At 44.9% G+C, this 20,603-nt stretch overlaps 1 protein-coding gene across 1 annotated transcript in view; it reads right to left on the bottom strand.

Moving 5' to 3' along the window:
• Nucleotides 1–20,603, bottom strand: part of LOC124802715 (zinc finger and SCAN domain-containing protein 22-like) — a 765,984-nt gene that overhangs the window by 155,385 nt on the left and 589,996 nt on the right. The window contains exon 6 of the mRNA XM_047263680.1: nt 14,284–14,449. Coding sequence (XP_047119636.1) covers nt 14,284–14,449 — 166 coding nt within the window. The remainder of the gene's footprint in view (nt 1–14,283; nt 14,450–20,603) is intronic.

The following is a 20,603-nucleotide window of genomic DNA, read 5'->3' as shown; positions in this document are numbered from 1 at the left end:
TCTGAGCACTATGGGACTCAACTTCTAGGGTCATCAGTCCCCTAGATCTTAGAACTACTTAAACCTAACTAACCTGAGGACATCACACACATCCATGCCCGAGGCAGGATTCGAACCTGCGACCGTAGTGGTCGCGAGGTTTCAGAACCGCGCCTAGAACCGCTCGGCCACCCCGACCGGCTAAGGTGTGTGCTGCCTGGGTTCCTCGCTGCCAAACAGGAGTCTATAAAGAGCTTCTGTTTGGCCCAATGAAGAATTCACTGCGGGGAAGTAGTACATGTACGATGCGGAGATTATTGCAGTGCAGTAAGACGTTGGCTCCGACATAGACCAGTAGATTGGTACCAGCGAGAATATGGCACTCCCAGCAAGGTGCCATATGGCAGTTTCATTGATCGGAGTTTATATAAGAAGTAGGGTTTTGTAGCCAAAGGAGTGGGGAATACTATGGTATTGGAATCCTGAATAAAACCAATCTACACTACTGGCCATTAAAATTGCTACACCAGAAGAAATGCAGATGATAAAGGGGTATTCACAGGACAACTATATTACACTAGAACTGACAGGTGATTTCATTTTCACGCTATTTGGGTGCGTAGATCCTGAGAAATCAGTACCCAGAGCAACCACCTCTGGCCGTAATAACGGCCTTGATACGTCTGGGCATTGAGTCAAACAGGGCTTGGATGGCGTGTACAGGTACAGCTGCCCATGCAGCTTCAACACGATACCACAGTTCGTCAAGAGTAGTGACTGGCATATTGTGACGAGCCAGTTGCTCGGCCACCATTGAGCGGACATTTTCAATTGGTGAGAGGTCTGGAGAATGTGCTGGCCAGGGCAGCAGTCGAACGTTTTCTGTATCCAGAAAGTCCCGTACAGGACCTGCAACATGCGGTCGTACATTATCCTGCTGAAATGTAGGGTTTCGCAGGGATCGAATGAATGGTAGAGCCACGGGTCGTAACACATATGAAATGAAACGTCCACTGTTCAAAGTTCAGTCAGTGCCAACAAGAGGTGACCGAGAGGTGTATCCAATGGCACCCCATACCATCACGCCGGGTGATACGCCAGTATGGCGATGACGAATACACGCTTACAATGTGCGTTCACCGCGATGTCTCCAAACACGGATGCGACCATCACGATGATGTAAACAGAACCTGGATTCACCCGAGAAAATGACGTTTTGCCATTCGTGCACCCAGGTTCGTCGTTGAGTGCACCATCGCAGGCGCTCCTGTTTGTGATGCAGCGTCAAGGGTAATCGCAACCATGGCCTCCGAGCTGATAGTCCATGCTGCTGCGAACGTCGTCGAACTGTTCGTGCAGATGGTTGTTGTCCCCATCTGTTGACTCAGTGATCGAGATGTGGCTGCACGATCCGTTACAGCCATGCGAATAAGATGCCTGTCATCTCGACTGCAAGTGATACGAGGCCGTTGGGATCCAGCACGGCGTTCCTTATTACCCTCCTGAACCCACCGATTCCATATTCTGCTAACAATCATTGGATCTCGACCAACGCGAGCAGCAATGTCGCGATACGATAAACCGCAATCGCGATATGCTCGAATCCGACCTTTATCAAAGTCGGAAACGTGATGCTACGCATTTCTCCTCCTTACAACAACGTTTCACCAGGTAACGCCGGTCAACTGCTGTTTGTGTATGAGAAATCAGTTGGAAACTTTCCTCATGTCAGCACGTTGTAGGTGTCGCCACCGGCGCCAACCTTGTGTGAACACTTTGAAAAGGAAATCATTTGCATATCACAGCAACTTCTTCCTGTCGATTAAATTTCGCGTCTGTAGCACGTCATGTTCGTGGTGTAGCATTTTTAATGGCTAGTAGTGTACTTTCAGAAGGAATGTGTTGCATTACTTATTGAACGTCCGTCGTACAATACTTGAATGAGTCTCGGCTAATGTGAGACCGCTGGAGCAGGGTGTTTTCCTCCGGTGTAGTGGCCGCACTGGCAGACAGGCAGAGGTGCTCGCGTCGCCCGCAGAGAGTCCGCTGCTGGGAGAGGAGACCACACGGCTCGCGCTGGTGTCTGGTGCTTGGTGGCCCCCGGCGCGGGCAGCCACTCAGCTCACGTCGCCGTAATCACCGCAATTATTGGTGAGCCCCGCCATTAGGCGGCATTAGGCGATCACATCGCGGCCGCGCGGCCTACCGGTATTGGGACCGGCAGCCGGCAGCGACCAGCGACCAGCGACTGCCTACGCGACCGACCACTGTGCACGGCCCGGGGCGGCGTCACCCCAGCGAGAAATGCGGCCTCGCCGTTCAAGTGATTACCCCGCCGCTGTCCGGCCTTCGTCTTTGTTTATACAGCGCGCGTTGATATATCACGGATAATCGTGGTGATTTGAACGTTACTGGACTCTTCGCTGAAATACGGTGTTTGATTCAGTGTTTCTGTCCACCGGACGTTCGTTGGAGTCTTGACCCATATCGTTCTGCATCTACATATACAGTCTGCAGCCCTCGTGCCTTGCCTGCTGGAGGCTACTCATAATGTATCATTACTGTTCACTGCCCGTTCTGCTCCCCTTTCCTATTCCCATATCTACCCAGTTCTGTTTTATTCAGTGACAATAGCAAGCACAATTGTCGGTACGTGTCCATTGAACATCTGAATTTCATTACATAATATTACCACACAATTCATTACGTGCGGTTTATATGGAAAAAAATAACACATTCCTTGTGTCATTTTGATACGTCCACTCTTCGAAATTTTAGTGAAATTCCTTCTATAAAGCGCAATATCTGTCTTCCAAAATCTCCACTGGAAGCTGTTCAAAGCTTTTTAAAAGTTTTTTTCTTACTTTTCATTTTTATTTTTGCTCGTGCATTTTTTGACTGGTTGGAATATATACGATATGTTCCAATCTTTGTCTTCCCCTATATGTTTTACCCTTTATACCCCTTGTGGTGCCGTGGAAGTAATTCCCTCACGTCTTAACACATATCGTATCATCGCCTCCCTTCTTCTTGCTAGAGTTTTTCATGTTTCTTTGTTCGCAACCCTGCGCACAACCGACTCGTTTCCCAAAAGTCCCCCCAATTTTCAATATCCTTCCATTGCACAACATATCAGACGCTTCGATTCCTTATTTCGTCCTCCAAACGTACATTTTTAGGAATTTCATCCTGAAATTGAGGCCTGTGATAGATGCTAGTAACTTCTTTTGGACAGGAATGCCCTCTTTGCTCACGCTACTCTGCTTTTTATTTCCTCATTGCTCCGTCCGACATGTGTTATTTTGCTTCCCATTTAGCTGATTTCCTTCTCTTTATTTACGTCTTGCTCACATATTTTGATGTTAAGTTTATTTCTAATCTCATTTCTTTTAGTGCACATTACTTTCGTCTTTCTTCGGTTTACTTGCATTCCATATTCCGTGCTCAGAGACTGTTCATTCCATTCTGTATGTCCTGTAATTCTTCCGCGTTTTCACTGAGGAATACGTAAGTATTTGACGATCTTGTCAATGACATCATTTCACCCAGAATCTTAATCCCACTGTGAACCTTCTGCTCTTAAGTAGAATAATTAATCCGTGAAAAGCTGTAAATGTGTTATTGGAATACTCTGAATCTCTCCTGTGAATCCTGTTTGATAAGAACCAGTCACAGAATTTGATAGGTGATCTTTCTACAAGAGTTTGTTAAGCATTTAGCAATAAATAACTTTACCTGCTATAGCATGAACTGAGTGGCAACTAGTACAAACCACATCATGTGGTAAATAATTAGCTAACAAAGCATCGAAGGAGGTTTCTGCGTGGCCTGTATCGGTAAAGTGTATCGTCCACTCTCCCGTGGTTACCGAACTGTTGAGCCTAACGCTCATGCAGAAATGAAAATACATGTGACTTTGTGTGGCGGTTCTAGGCGTTACAGTCTGGAACCGAGCGACCACTGCGGTCGCAGGTTCGAATCCTGCCTCGGGCATGGATGTGTGTGATGTCCTTTATTGCTAAAATAAAATTAAATAGCAAATTGTCCTTTGCAAAGCGGCATTCACAAAATAGATCTTTGTTGATTATGAAGAGAAACACTGATATGAAGGGGGCAAAGTAGTAAAATCGGTGCTTTGCGGGTCACTAGACTTAAAGAACATCGATGTAAAATGCTTATAGGACTCCGAGATGTCATATCGAGTAGGATATTAAATGTAAATTGAGCAGACAATACGACAGACAGTTGGTGAAAGTTTAAAAAGGTACATATTTTTGGAAAATATACCTCAGAAAAATTTCGACTGTGAAGTCAATTTGAGCCACAATTTTCTCCTACATGATGGTGTAGAAGACGAGAGCAATCGAGAAGAATGCAGCTGATATTCGTTTGAGAGAATCAGCTGCATAAATTTAAGTATGGGAATGGCCCTTGTAGCCGTGTCTCTGCCATAAGGACGATTTGTTGATGAAGTGGACGTGATAGTAAATATTCCGATGATTGTTTCTTGACGGAACTGTATTGAATATTTTCATGTGTTACGGATATATAACTCGATATTATAATACTGGCTTCAACATCTTGTGAAATACGTAACATTGCCAATGAATTATGGGCTACAAAATCATTGACAAACACGAAGAAATCGAGAAATAAGCAAAAAATAAAATTTATCTGTATGTTAGTGACGAAGAGATGAGGAAAACTGAGAAACTGCTGTGATGGATTTTTAGTGAATGTAGCGCTTACGTAGATAGAAAATGTGTTGTTAAGTTGCTTGTATAGTAGCCTCGGATAGTATGACCGCACAGAAGAGCAGTATAACGTAAAATGCTTCCTCCGTGCGATGTGGGTATGAGATGGTCGACTGTCGTAATGCACGACCGAGCGACTGTCCTGGAAACAGGCAAGGAGCCTAAATGTCACACGTTATCATTTATTATTCAAACGTACAGTTGCTGGATTACCAATTGCTTTATTTGCAGCTAAGACAAATCGAGATAGACGGCTGAGAAAGCAAATTACTACTAGGATTCGTTTGAGAATAGGCTGTAAATTATTCTACACAATGCGACTTTTTCCTCTGCATGTCCGATTAGATCACACCTTGAGCTATTCTTATTAAGTCATTTTCTGCCTGTAAAGCTACACTAGTTTTTACTGTCCATGTTGCGGTAAAATTATACAGACTTGGCACGATCAGAATTATGAAAGAACGAAGCTGATGGAATGAATAAAGGTTGCAGAAACTCGAAGACACAAACGAGAAACATATTAAAAACTATATATCTCACGGCCACAGCACTTTTATAAGGAATAGAGAAGAAATGTCTAACGCACTGAGAATTTATGGTTAAGGCGACCGCTCACGTAAAGCCCTGGTCCGGCACGGTTTTTCATTGTCATCATTCACTTACACAGCTGATAGTTGACCGTATTCCCAACTGCGAATAGGTTTCACGTGAGGAATTAGTTGTTTAATCTGAAGGTGAAACATTTTTCCGATAGGGCTTCGTGGAACTGCTTTATCGTTGAATGGTTCAAATATCTCTGAGCGCTATGGGACTTAACATCTGAGGTCATCAGTCCCCTAGAACTTAGAACTACTGAAACCTAACTAACCTAAGGACATCACACACATCCAAGCCCGAGGCAGGATTCGAACCTGTGACCGTAGCGGTCACGTGGTTCCAGACTGAAGCGCCTAGAACCACTCGGTCACAGCGGCCGGCCTTTATCGTTGACAAAACGTGTAGCCAAATACGAAGTGACTTCGACGGAAAATGATTATATCTCGTTATAGAGGGAGTTCTAATGAAACTTTCTGTGTTCAATGTTTTTAAATATTCCTATACAGCCAATCCCACGATCGATCCTCAAGACGTAGAGGACCTGAAAGATGTGGGGAAAATGTGAAATGCAAAAGTAATAGCACTGTTGACGCACTATCACGTGATATTGCTTTTAAATATCAACTGATATAGAACTGCATAGCAGGCATCACTAACCCTTGTCTCCTCCGCCAAAAGGCACCAGCCAAACCTTGTCCCTTACTGAACTAGTTTTGGTTGAACTAAGCTCTGCACACTACACAGAGAATCATGGATACCCTGGGAAAAACTGTATAACACCCTTAAAAATAAAGGAGCTGTAAAACTCTCTGATACACTGCAGCAAAACAGAATCTTCCGTGTAACGCTGGAAGTCAGAAAGAGACTGTCGCAGCTGCAGAAAAGTGGGATCGCCCAAGTTAATGTTCTAAGCTACCTCCCCTCCAATTCAACCTGTATACCAACGACCAATTAACACTATATTACGCGATCCACATCCTGTACGACGACGACATGGCCATCACAGTTCAAGGATAGAGTTTTGAGGAGGGAGAAAAATACACTGCTCTGCAAAACTTAAGGACGAGATCGATAAAGCAACATAACACATTTATTTATTTTATTTAATCGTATGGTGATTTTATACAATATACAGCTGATATAAGGCAAATGATTTTATACTATATACATATGATATTAGACAAGATTAAACCTTAAAGTCCGTGTTTTTCGACCAGTTAATTAAGCTGGGTGTGAGAGCGAACAAGTCATCGGAAATTCCAGGGTATGAATGAAGTGGACAGCGTTGGACTAGATGTTCAATTGTCTGCTCTTCTTGGTTACATTCACACGTTAGAGAAGTGATCCATCCCCATTTGTACCTGAAGTACCTACAACAACCATGTCCAGTCCTTAACCTGTTGAGGCGGCACCAAACGTTCCTCGGTAGGTCAAAACCTTTTGGCTTCTTTGTGGGATCGAGGTGATAGGCTCCTGTTCCAAATGTTTTTGTTCACCATTCATGCTTCCAGCTTTCGTTTAGAGCAAAATCAGCCGCGATGAGTTGTCCTGCAGTAACACTTGCTGGTCTTCTTGATCGCAATCGTTGCTGTGGCGGATGACAGAATTCCTGGTGCAGTGGTAGAGAGGGTGATGCAGAGATTTTCTTGGCCTCCCTTAGTATAGCTTGTTTCCGCCTTAAGTGAGGTGGAGGGATGTGACTCAGTACAGGTAACCATTGGCATGGGGTTGACTTGATGGAACCAGTAATTAAGCGCATTGTGTAGCTATGTTTTGTGTCTACCTTCTTCACATGTACACTTTCCAACCAGACAGGTGCACAGTACTCGGCAGCAGAGTACACAAGACTGATGCCAGTTAAACGAAGACAGTCAGCAGGGGTTCCCCAGGTGGTACCACTGAGCTTATGTAGTATGTTGTTCCTTGCAGCAACTTTATGAGAAAGCTTGGTGATGTGCTCTTTGTAGCTACTCGGTTCAAATGAATGAAATTGCTGGAGCATGTTGACAAAGGTGTCGCAGTCGTGCATAGAAAATTGGATGTCGCTCATGGCTATAGCGTCAAATGGGACTTGCCCCACAACGCGACGCAGTTATGGGGTATGTTTTTCTTGGATGAGAGCAAATTCATTACGAGTACAGGTTTTGGACGTATTTTCTTGTTGCGGGAGAGGGGAACACGTGATTCACCCAGAAACTTTGTCGGACATGACCGTTTTGGTGGTCCAGGTGTTATGATATGGGAAGGCGTAATGTTGCAAGGGTGTATAGACCTCCAAATATTTTAACCTGGTACAGTCAACAGTCACGTTACTGTGACAATATACTGTTTCCCGATGTGCCTCTTTTCAGGCACGAATTCAACACTAATTTTATTCTCATGGATGACAATGTGCAACCGCATCGAACAGTGGCGATGGTGTAGCTCTTGTAACGAAAGGATATTCGGCGAATGGACTAGCCCGCCCGTTCCCCCGACTTCAATCCCATCTAGCACGAGTGAGATTAGATGGGGAGGCGTATTGCAGACGGTCTAGACGCAACCAACATCTGCGCTGGTGGGCGAATGCAGAATGTTCACACGGAAACAACAACCATCCAGCAGTTATGAATGGCACTGGTGGAGGGAATGAAGACCCTATCACAACAACTCGTTACTAACTTTATGGCCAGAATGGGAGCCCATAACAGAGCCTGCATTTCCTTCAGTGGTGATTACACACCCTATTAAGCACGATGTCCCACCTTTTGTAATGCCCAGAGGAACATATTCAAATGTGTGTGAAATCCTATGGCTCTTAACAGCTAAGGTTAACAGTCCTTAAGCTTATACACTACCTAACCTAAATTATCCTAAGGACAAACACACACACCCATGCCCGAGGGAGGACTCGAACCTTCGCCGGGACCAGCCACACAGTCCATGATTGTAGCGCCCTAGACCGCTCGGCTAATCCCGCTCGTCCCCAGAGGAACATCATGACTGCTGTGACTACAGTGTAATTATTGTCGTTTCTGTTCGTCTCATTGCGCATTTCTTTGAATTAGCTTCTCTAATATACTGTATCAGATCTTTCTACGCATGATCCAAGTTTCAGCGAGCTGTGTTACTTGGCAGTGGGACACCATGCGAAAGTCGCTTTCGTCCTTAAATGTTGCACAGAAACTCCTGATACGCGCTCTAAATGCCCAGTCAGAAAATTACCAAGATAATTTCTTTAAACGGAAGCCCTCAAAAACGCAACTCATTGCCTTCCATCTGCACCCAAAACAAGCAAACTGAAAGGCAGTGCAACGTGAAACGGCTTCAAACTGGATGACGTAGATAAATCAACTTTCTGGGTGTAAAGTAGTAGAGTTGTTGTTATCACTCAACCCTCGTATAGCGTTCATTTGAATGACAAGGCGTTGGAGTTGCAATTGTCACACATTTTGCGTATTTTGGATCAACAAGCAGAGGGAAATGGGTTATCACGTACGTAAATGCTACAATTTTTTTTATTTATTTATTTTTTTTTTTTTTGAAAGCAGGTTGGTTGTACTCGTGATTCCAATACACTATACTATTCCCCACTCTTTCGGCTAAATAACTCTGTTTTTTAACATAATATCTGTTCAGTCCTACGGCCTTACGGAATATTACTCAGAGCGCCGATATATCCGTGTGGTAGAGCTCTGCTGGTCGACGTCGGAACTAACGTGTTGCTGCATCAATAACCTACTTATCATGCATATCCTGCTTCCCTTGGAGTGCATCCTTCATTGGGCCAAACATATGGAAGTCAGAAGGTATGATGTTCGGGCTGTAGGGTGGATGGGGAAGAACAGTCCAATGAAGTTTTGTCATCTCCTTTAGGACGGGCAGACTTATGTGAAGCCTTGCGTTGTCATGGAGAGGAAGAAGTTCGTTTACATTTTCGTAGCGACGAAAATGCTGAAGTAGTTTCTTCAGTTTCCTGAGGGTAAAACAATACTATTTGCACCATGGTGGAGACCATGAAACAGAATAAATCTTTCAGGGTCCCACAAGGTCTTCGCCATAACGTTATCGGCTGAATGTGCCGCTCTCAACATTTCCTTCGGAGGAGAGGAGCGCGGGATTAGCCGAGCGGTCTAGGGCGCTGCAGTCATGGACTGTGCGGCTGGTCCCGGCGGAGGTTCGAGTCCTCCCTTGGGCATGGATGTGTGTATACTTGTCCTTAGGATATTTTAGGTTAAGTAGTGTGTAAGCTTAGGGACTGATGATAGTAGCAGTTAAGTCTCATAAGATCTCACACACATTTGAACATTTGGAGGAGAGGTAGTGTCGCGCCACTCCATGGATTGCCGTTTTGTTTCCGCTTCGAAGTGATGAACTCATGTTTCATCGCCAGATACGACGTTCGACGAAGTTGTTACGATGAAGATCACAATGCACAAGCAATCCCGCACAGATGGTCCTTCATTGCTCTTTATGGTATATTGTTAGGTGGCGAGGAACCCAGCGCACACATACTTTTGAGTGGCCGAACTGGTGGACGAATGTGTTAGGACTGCCCACAGAGACGTGCAGTTATGCGGCGAGGTGTTCGATTGTGATCCATCATATCCGCACATTCCAACATTACAGGAGTCAAAGCTGCTTGCAGCTTTCCCATACGCTGGGAATCGGGCAGGGTTCCGCGACCTTGCGATGATGACAGACGCTTCGCCCAACCACTCACCGTGCTTTTGTTCGTGTCCGCGTCTCCGTAGACATTCTGCAAGCGCCTCTGGATATGTGCGATGCTATTTGCTTGGAACACACCTCCGTTTAGAGGCATCACTTGAAGGCCATGTACAGCGCCTCCACCTACCGGATCTTCATGGAACTAGAGCGGCTGAAGCGGGAATATTTCACCATATTCCACAACAAATTCCGCATTTTTTTCCACCGGAACTGGTCGAGAAAAAAATTTATTGCATTACCTATTGAACGCCCCTCGTAAATAGCGCAGAGCCATGCCGTTGTATACCACAGCTACAGTTACTCTAATACGAATATGATATGCAGGCTGCAGGATAGCATTAGTGAATGTATATTTCGCAAGCGCGCTATTACGATCTGGATAAGGGCGGGCAGACGATTGCTCTCCAAACAGAGCGCACAGTAGCAGGGCGGCGCGTGGGAGGCAGACGAGCGTTTAATGAGGCGCCCGTCCGAGTTCTGGCTAGGCGCGCCCATCCATCTCCAATAGTCGGCGGGCGCCTGACGTCACCGATGGCTGCAGCCTAGGGAAGGGGGGGGGGGGGACATCCATCATGCGCGCGCCCACGACCTGCGCTGCCCCCATTCGTCTTGCGACACGGTCGCCCTGACCGACACCGAGCATTAGCGGCAGGGAACCACAGCGACGAATTTCATAGGTTCGTTGGGTGCATACACGTCCAGAGGAACAATGCATCGTAATTCGGAATAGCACTGGTATCGCAATGTCGTGTTTATCCGCCGACACCGTGCAAGTGACTATCAAGTTAAATGTCTCGCCTGTACAGGAACATACATAACGGGTGCACGAGTAAAGGTTGTAGGTACATGCTTGACGGCATATGGAAGTTTGGGTCTGGCCGTGAGTTGTGGAAAGATTGCGTAATCGTAAGGTGATCGCTCGCGGTAAGTGGAAAATCTGGGTTCGAGTCGCAGTCCAGCACAAATTTTCATTGTCGTCTTTCCATACAGCTGATGGTTGTCCATATTCGCAACTGTGAATACATTTTATTTATAGAAAAGCCTATGTCCACAAATCAGCACGGATTTAGGAATCATTGCTCGTGAGAAAATACGCTTGCCATTTCCTCATACACGTATGATGCGAACCGTGAGAGATGGTTTCAAGAATAAGGAATAGAAATAATTCAAAAGCCAAGATCGCTTGAGTACTGTTTACTGGATGACCGTATTTCATAGTATGTATAGTATGGTTCAAATGGCTCTGAGCACTATGGGACTTAACTGCTGTGGTCATCAGTCCCCTAGAACTTAGAACTACTTAAACCTAACTAACCTAAGGACATCACACACACCCATGCCAGAGGCAGGATTCGAACCTGAGACCGTAGCGGTCGCGCGGTTCCAGACTGTAGCGCCTAGAACCGCTCGGCCACTCCGGCCGGCATGTATAGTATGCATAGCATGTATAGTATGTACAGTAAGTGTATGCGACAGTGTTCTTTGCGTGGGTATTTGATTAGCAGTAATACTACCGCTACGGTCGCAGGTTCGAATCCTGCCTCGGGCATGGATGTGTGTGATGTCCTTAGGTTAGTTAGGTTCAAGTAGTTATAAGTTCTAGGAGATGGATGACCTCAGAAGTTAAATCCCATAGTGCTCAGAGCCATTTGAATCATTTTCTTGCGAACCACTACAATCGCAGCAGGTAAACCGGCCCGTGATGGGGCAGTGTGATGCCGACCGTTGTTAGTCGAGCAGCGGTCACGTACCAAAGAGTTTTATCTTGTGACTTAGGTTTTACATATCTTATGGAAAAGAATGACCATAAGAGCAGTTGTTTTTTATTTTTTAAACAATGATTTTATACCAGCTGGTCTGCCTCATGTATCGTTATATCCAAATGGTTTATTAACGTTAAGCTACACTCAGGTATGTGGTGCTGTACTAATAGTAATGTATATAGTGTAACTCATGTGAGTCCTCCCTCAAACCTGTCATGTTATATCTTCACAGATCCGATGATGGCACCGTTAGTGTGTTGAAACCGGTTATCCAATAAACAGTTTTTAAGCGATCTTGCCTTTTGAATTATTTCTACAACAGAGTGATCGCCCCACTACACAATATGTCTTCACTGCAAAATAAGGAACAGGTTCCCATACACGGACGTGACTCGAAAACATCTTCAGTAACATGACGAGTACTTTCTCGTCGACGGCCGGTGTTCGTCAAAGACAAAGGTATCGTCAGCAGTGCCCCAGGGAAGTGTGACAGGACCACTCTTATTCTCTGCACACAAAACTGACCTTAGAGATATGATGAGCAGCGATCTACGATTGTTTGCTGATGACGCTTAGTACCTAGTGAGTCCCAGTTCCGTTAGGACTGTGGCTATGAAAAATGAAAGTCGTGTATTATCTTCACAAATTATTCAAAACAGCCTCTCCCTGAATCCATACACAGCTGGCTCAAATGGCTCTGAGCACTATAGGACTCAACTTCTGAGGTCATCAGTCCCCTAGAACTTATAACTACCTAAACCTAACTACCCTAAGGACTTCACAAACATCCATGCCCGAGGCAGGATTCGAACCTGCGACCGTAGCGGCCTCGCGGTTCCAGACTGTAGCGCCTAGAACCGCACGGCCACTCCGGCCGGCCATACTCAGCTGAAATAGCTTTAAAAGTGTTTTGAAACAGTCACTGCAGTCCTTTTTTGCAATTGCATTTAGTCCTGCAGCGCAGTTTTCTTGGATATCGTTAACTGCGTCGTTAACGTATGCTTCTACTGACAACTTCAACTTGGGGATCAACCAGAAGTCGGCTGGGGCCAAATTCCCCGAACAGGGCCGATGATCCAGGATTGTGATCCGTTTGCTGGCTAAAAACTCTCGCACCATCTTCAGTTTGTGGACTGAAGCGATGTTATGGAGAGCGACCAGGATATTGGCTATGAGTATTCAGATCTGATTCGACCAATTCTCGACCAAAACGCAAAAAGCTCAACAGAAAAGTGGAGGCTGCCTCGCTATTCCACCACCATTTTGCGACGAGTTTCAGATACAAACTCTTACACTCGCTCAGGAGGCCTGGTTCAGCGATCTTCTACACGGCTGTTGATGGAACTTGAAGGATCGTAATGTCTCAGTGGCCACGAGATAGCATTGCATTTTAGAATTTCACATAAGAAGTCCTAGCGGAACTGGGACGCACTATCTACAAAGGAAAGAGTTACCGTTGAGCGACTGTTGAAGGATAGAGGATGGCTTAGACAGTATTTCTATTTGTTGTGATGAATGGCAGCTTGCCCTAAATGTAAACATGTGCAAGTTAATGCAGATGAGTAGGAAAAACAATCCTTTAACGTTCGAATACACCATTTGTGTTCAGCTGCTTGACACAGTCAAGCCGAATAAATATTAAGACATAACACTGCAAACCGATATGAAATGGAACAAGCACTTAAGATCGGTAGTAGCGAAGGTGAGTGGTGGACTTCATTTTATTTCGACAATTTTAGAGTATTGTAACTTATTTACAAAGACGACTGCGAATAGAAATCTTACGCGGACGTTCTTGAGTATTGCTCTAGTGTTTGAGATCTCCGCCAGACCAGTTTGAGGGAAGACGTCGAAGCAATTCAGAGGCGTGCTGCTACATTTATTATCAGTAGGTGCGATCAGCACGCGAGTGTTACGAAGATGATTCGTGATCTGGAATTGGAGTTCTTGGAGGGACAATGATGAGAAAATTTAGAGAACCTGTATTTGAAATAGAGAGCAGAACAATTCTGTTGCCTCCGACGCACATTGAGCGTGAGGACCGCGAAGACAAGGAAAGTACAATTAGAGCTCGTACAAAGCTATTCGGCGTTTTTCCCTCGTTCTGTTTGTAAGTGAGACAGAAAAGGGAATGACTAGCAGTGGTAGAAGGTACCCTCCGCCACCTGCTCGTGATTTCCTTTTTCTTCTCCGTCCCGGGAGCGTATACATCAGTTCGAAAACACATTTTCTGCTGAAGTTTGCTGTTCCTTGTGTGCATTGCCATCAACATCGCACCAATTCCTGCGTCGAAGTGCTTAGTTTGGGATCTATTACCATCTGTTTAACATTGGAATTGAAATATGGTAAACCCGGTATACGCTGGATCTGTTGGTGAAATCTGCCTTCTGTAGCTTGATTCTTTGGTAGACTGCGCTGTGGAACCTCTGAAAATACTCGTGATCTGGTTTCTGTGCCACCGTTAAGCAGCAAGGGGTACTCACCGGTGTGGAGGAAGAGGTGGTTCTTCAGGTTGGTATGCTTGCTGAAGCCCCGGTTGCAGATGTGGCACTTGAAGGGCCACGAGCCGTTGTGGACGTACATGTGCGACTTGAGGTCCCCGGGCGTGGGGAATGACTTCGAGCACAGACCGCACTTGTGGGGCTTCTCCTGTGGAATCAGAAAGACACAGTGATAAGTGGGCAAGTCCTATTCAGAGGCGAAGCTTGGCTTAAGGGCTCAAGGCACAATAAATAAAATAGTGTGCTTTTCGTGAGCTAATATTTAACGCAGTACAGCTCTGAGACCCTGGATTTGACTCGAGGTGACTACCTCAGACATCTCGGAGGTACCATGACCATGACGCTAAATGACAATCAACTTGAAATACTGTACAGTGATACAACTGAAGGAGCGACAAATCGAAAACATTTTTTTGTAAATTAATTGCATGTTTTATGGATGCAAACTTAAAACGTTTACAAACAAACACGTGTAGGTGATGATAAAAGTCAGACTGTGATACACAAAAAATTAAAACAATTACTTACAATTGATCAAAAATGTGCAGCAGCTAAGTAAAGTATCTGGGGTTGAATGTTGATGAGAATCTTTCCACAAAATCGTTGAAATTTCTGGCAGTGAGGTCTGTTGTATGAATAGAACGCCAACGATTAGCCTAAATAAGTCGCATCTACCTCTAGAAATCATTATTAAGACGTACGTGCCTCTATACTAGAGAGTGGAATCACTAGCCCAGAAAATGTTTCATGCGCCTTAAGGTAGGCAACCCATCTTGCATCACCCACTCCCAGGCAGATAAAAAAATTGGCGTTGTTGGCCGGGAGGCCCCATCCGGGGAAGTGCAAGTCTTTTTTCAGTCGACGCCACATTGGGCTGGTGGTGAGGATGAAATGATGATGAAGACAACACAATACCCAGTCTACATGCGGAGAAAATCTCCCACCCGGCTAGGAATCGAACCCGGGCCCACCGCAGGGTAGGCAAGCACGTTACCACTCAGCTAAGCAGGCGGACTCCAAGGCACTTGATCTCAGTTGTGTTGCCTTCCTTAGTGTTCAAGAAATATTTTATGGGTCAGTTTTATTTTTAACAGCCTGTATGTTAGGTTGCAAGTGAGATGTTGCATAGGACAAGGCGAGCTATATATGAAATAGCTCTACACACACTGCAGGAGAACATATTACTGAAGTTTGCACAGGCTTACAAGACCAATTCTGTGGAAGCAAAATATTTTTCCACAATATATTCAGATGCGTTACCATGCAGCCTACGAGAAAATTGAGGTAGGGGATGGAACAGTGGAAAAAAATCACACGAGACGAATCAGAGTGGCACGAGTTAAAAAAAAAAAAGCCGAGAAAGTATCCACGGTAGAAAACTGGCCTCAAAGAAGGGCAATTTAGCAACACCGTGTAAAAATATGTACGACAAATATTCTGTGTCTATGTAAATCGTATGTAATTCCTGGGCAACCTACCCAAAAAATGTAGTATTCAGAAACTATTTCGTCCAACTTGTTTTAAGCAAGTTGACACTAGAACGCAGACATGAAAATAATCCAATGAATTCGTTAATGTGAACGGACGTGAGTTTTATAAGCAAACAAGGCGTTACATATAGAAGAGTTGTATAAGCTATTTTTAAAGTTCGTTCACTTCGATGAGTATTAATGTGCCATTTTTGTTGGTAATCTGTATTTAATCGTATGTGGTTGTAATTTTAGATGGTTGAAGCGAGGGAGGGGACATCCTTATCCATAATAATAACATAAAAATTTATTACTTGCGTTTGCTACTGTCATATGATTTCCGGTTAGGTACCAAAGAAATCTACCCTAAAATACGGCACCAAAGTAATGTACGTTAAGAATACTAAATTCGTAGATAAATGTCAGTCTTTTCAGATACAATAACTATTGTGTACTTATTGCCAAGTTTAATTCTTGGGGTACGCTACGTTTTCAGATTCACAGAATCAGTTATATCAAAACTGACATATTTTAAATCTGGCCACTCTTGGAAAAATTTCTGCAGACGCCCATGACCGCATATCTTTTGTATAAGATTTGTTGTAAGACTCCAGAAATTTAAAATTAGAAAACAAAAAGAAATTACAACTAGACCCGCAGTCGAAATCACGAATCCGAGTATTTTAATGCAAAATTACACATTTGCATGTGAAGATACGTGTCGTGCATTTAAGTATATTGTTGCCAAACTGCCCTTTTTAACGTTCATTGCCGGCCGGTGTGGCCGAGCGGTTCTAGGCGCTGCAGTCTGGAACTGCGCGACCGCTACGGTCGCAGGTTCGAATCCTGTATCGGGCATGGATGTGTGTGGTGTCCTTAGGTTAGTTAGGTTTAAGTAGTTCTAAGTTCTAGGAGACTGATGACCTTAGAAGTTAAGTCCCATAGTGCTCAGAGCCATTTGAACCATTTAACGTTCATTTTCTACCGAAAATATGCACACGACGAAATTTCTACCGAAAATATGCACAGGATGAAATGCGAGAGACGCGCGGGATTAGCCGAGCGGTCTGAGGTGCTGCAGTCATGGACTGTGCGGCTGGTCCCGGTGGAGGTTCGAGTCGTCCCTCGGGCATGGGTGTGTGTATATATCCTTAGGATAATTTAGCGTAATGAGTGTGTAAGATTAGGGACTGATGACCTTAGCAGTTAAGTCCCATATAATTTGAGACACATTTAAACATTTGAAATGCGAGAAATTGCACTGCGATGTCCGAGAGCTTCAATTTTGGTTCATCTTGGATAATGTTACATTAGTAATTAATGGGTCAGCTGATAATTATTATTTCCTTGAAAATAGTTACCGAATAATATTATTACTTGTTGTTATAAACGATAAAAAGCTACGACTTGCTCTATTTCTTAGGTGGAAGAATGCACCAACACTAAATAAATAAATATATGGAAGCATTTCAGATAGGAAAAAACGGCATGTACATGCAGGTAGCCAAACGACTAAGGCAAAGTCGAATAGGTTCATGATGGGACGACTTCTAAGCTTGAGCTGGAGTACAGCATGAAGACGACGCGGTCGTGCAGATGGACAAGTACCCTTGTACGTTGGGGGCAGCGACTAATGCTAACAGGTGTGGCAGCCTCGTGCTCCAGAGACGCGGACATGCACCCTGCCGCATGCAGATGAGGCAGCTAGCAGCCAGCTGCTGGTTGCGCCTCCGCGGACGCCGTGCTACACGGAGACAGTCGGACACGGCCGTCGCTCTCCGCCGGGACGGACACCGTGCCATCTTCTTCAGCCTGCACTGCGCGGCCTACACACGCCGGCGTTGCCTCTTTATCTGCTCAGCGCTGATCTCTCTCTGACGACAAATGAACGCGCTCGTTTACACACCAGCGTGAACCAAAATCTCTCACACGGCGGCACACGTATAACTTTTGACGCTTTATGGTAGCTACTTTGTCCTACCTGACGACGATGGCTGTGCGCACTTACAATGAACAAGCGAATAACTTGAAGCTGGTAATGAACTAATTTTTTATTCCGGCAATGTAATTTCCGTCTGCCTCAGTTATAACCAATGTTTTGGAGATGTTTCGCTTGGTTCTAAGGTAAATGCCGTCCGGGAAATCCTCTCCCAAATATTTAACCTCTGTCCCCTGTTATTTGAAAAGTCCCTGATTCTACAATGGCTCAGAACTCGATCAGCACGTCTACATCTGCTGTTGGGAAACTTGTTTTTGCTGAAAGTAACATGGGTAGATTTCAGTATTTAAATATCCTAAAGGAAAATGTGGAAAATGGTGCTAATAGCTTGGGCTTAGGCACAGATAATTATTTTCAACAAGACAATGACCATAAGCATACAGCGAAAGTTGTTCGTCTGTGCTTGTTGTGACATACTCCCCATACTTTCAAGTTTCGCACACAGAGCTCAGACCTTAATCCAGTGGTATATCTTTTGAATACGCTTGGAAGAATGATCAGAACACAAGAAATTCGTAAGAAGACTGCTGTGAAATAACGTCTACACGACAATTGCGAAACAGAGGGAGGCGGCAAATAAAAGTGGTCCGGACGAGTGGATGTGGTGGGACGTGAGTGTATGCATACAACCACACCCCGTGACGCGCATCCACGTATCCCTGCCAGTGGAGCAGGTCAAAGGGGACTATGGCACTCACAGTGGAGCAGCCAGTGTTCGTTGTGGAAAGTTACACGACAACAAAGGCGTGGCCATCGTGTGGTCCGTTATTTTCTGAAAAGTTTAATGGTGTCAAACTGCCAGCAAAGAGTGCCATGAAAATGGAATCAGATAGGATCTGTTTTGAACAACAAGAAACATACCGAAACGTGCCCGCACACCAGAAAATGTGGCTGTGGTTCACCAGAAAATGGATCAGAGTCCTTCCAAATCAACCCAGAAACTATCGCAAGAGACCGGCATATCACTTCGACCATGTGGACGAATACTCCACCTAGACCTGCACATACATCCCTGCTGAGTGTCTGTTGCTCATCCACTAAAAGCAGCAGACAGTCCTCAGCACCTCCAGTTTTGTGATTTCACTGAGATAACAGTGAAAGTCTTGAACATGGGTGTGCTCTTTATGTCTGCTAAAGCCTGGTTCCATCTGAGTGGCTATGTCAGCTCACAGGTTCTGGGCAGCGGAGAATCCGCATAACTTCCACGAAAAAACCATCGCATGATCAGAGGGTTGGGGTTTGATGTGCAGTGTTTGCATTATTGGTCTCATCTTCTGTGGTAGCATTAACGGAGGAGGAAATGACCCACAGTTACTTCCAACAGGATGGAGCTATTGCCCACACAGCCGGTCGAACCTTGGAGAACATTTACACAATCTTCACGTCTGACAGAGTTGATAACAGGGATTAGTCTGGTCGTGGCCTTAGCTGGCCAGCCAGGTCACCTTAAGGGGCAGAGTGGAATTACTTTGTGCGGGGAGCCCTCAAGCCTAAGGTGTACTGTAGATATCCTCATAATCTTCAAGAAATGCAGCAGAACATTACGGTTTAGAATGCAGCAATTCCACCACTCCAGGTTAGATCCACCTTCAGCAGCTTGCCGACCAGAGCCATAAAGTGCCAAGAGATGAATGGTGGTCACTTTCAACATCCACTGTGGTTAGGATTGTACTGTATTTCCTTTCCTCTGCTGTGTTTCTTTGTACACTAGAAGTCTGTCCTCCACGTCACTTTTAACTGCCCTACCCAGTATTACCTCAGAGACTACCAATAAACTGGTTCATTGCATGCAAAAAAGATTTACAAAAGTGATACATTGATGAAGTAACTGTTAACATTTTCATTACATTTAAGTGCATTTCAAGTTTCTTTGTGTGTATGAATACTTTTTCCCCACTGTGTAAAGCCAGCTGGGCAGAATTTTTATTTACTTTTTGTGGAAAACTAGCTTAGTTAATCCTTTTATATGCACGGATTGGGAAAGGAAACCCAGAAGACTGTTAGTTTACCAAATAACGTCTCTGGTAGCGATATTTAGTTCTAATAAATACAGTTATCCTACATGAACAACGGTGTATGAATACCTTTTTTCTATGACTGTAAATGCAGACAGCTAATGTTCCAGCTTCACTGAGGCTGCTCATCAGTTCTTGTGACGTCACCACAATCTCGCACCTCCTGCGGTGACGACGGCGCTCCTCCGCTGGTGATGACTCACTTTGCCCGGCCAGCCGTAGAGCGCGTACGGCACTAAATTAACCGGCCTTCGTGTTCGCTGCTGCGGAGAGCGTCCTGTACATGCCTGTCTGCGGTGTCCAGGAGCAATCTCACGTAATGCCAGGAGACCGTTCCGCTAATGAACGCGCAGGCCACATTACAGGGATGGCGACGAATAAAACGGCCAACTTTACTTCTCGCTGCTGCATTAGAAGCTGCAGACAACCGGTACCGCGCTTCGAGCCAAATGAACCGGTGACTTCACAGCCGCCGTCCTCTTCGTTTTGTTTCCGGGTACAGTACAGATCGGGATGTGCTTTAACTCACCAGCCAACATGCATGCGTTACATCACACTAGCAGACCAACATGAATATTCTCAACTAAAGTTACAAAAACGCATTTGTACCATTCTGCTGACATCTCTAACAATTACCAGGAACCACAGAGCAATGTGACATGCCATCTAGCAATTAATTACAGAAACTCGCAATAAGGGGTGTACCACACCCCTACACACCACTGCCGGGTTAATACACCACAGAGATAACGAGAGTATACAGCAAATGTGAATAAGTGATAATCAGTTCATAACGTCACACAGAAACTATACAAAAAT

This window comes from Schistocerca piceifrons, chromosome 6 (genome assembly GCF_021461385.2).
Source record: "Schistocerca piceifrons isolate TAMUIC-IGC-003096 chromosome 6, iqSchPice1.1, whole genome shotgun sequence".
In the NCBI taxonomy this organism is placed as follows: domain Eukaryota; kingdom Metazoa; phylum Arthropoda; class Insecta; order Orthoptera; family Acrididae; genus Schistocerca; species Schistocerca piceifrons.
This window is presented reverse-complemented; position numbering and strand designations above follow the sequence as displayed.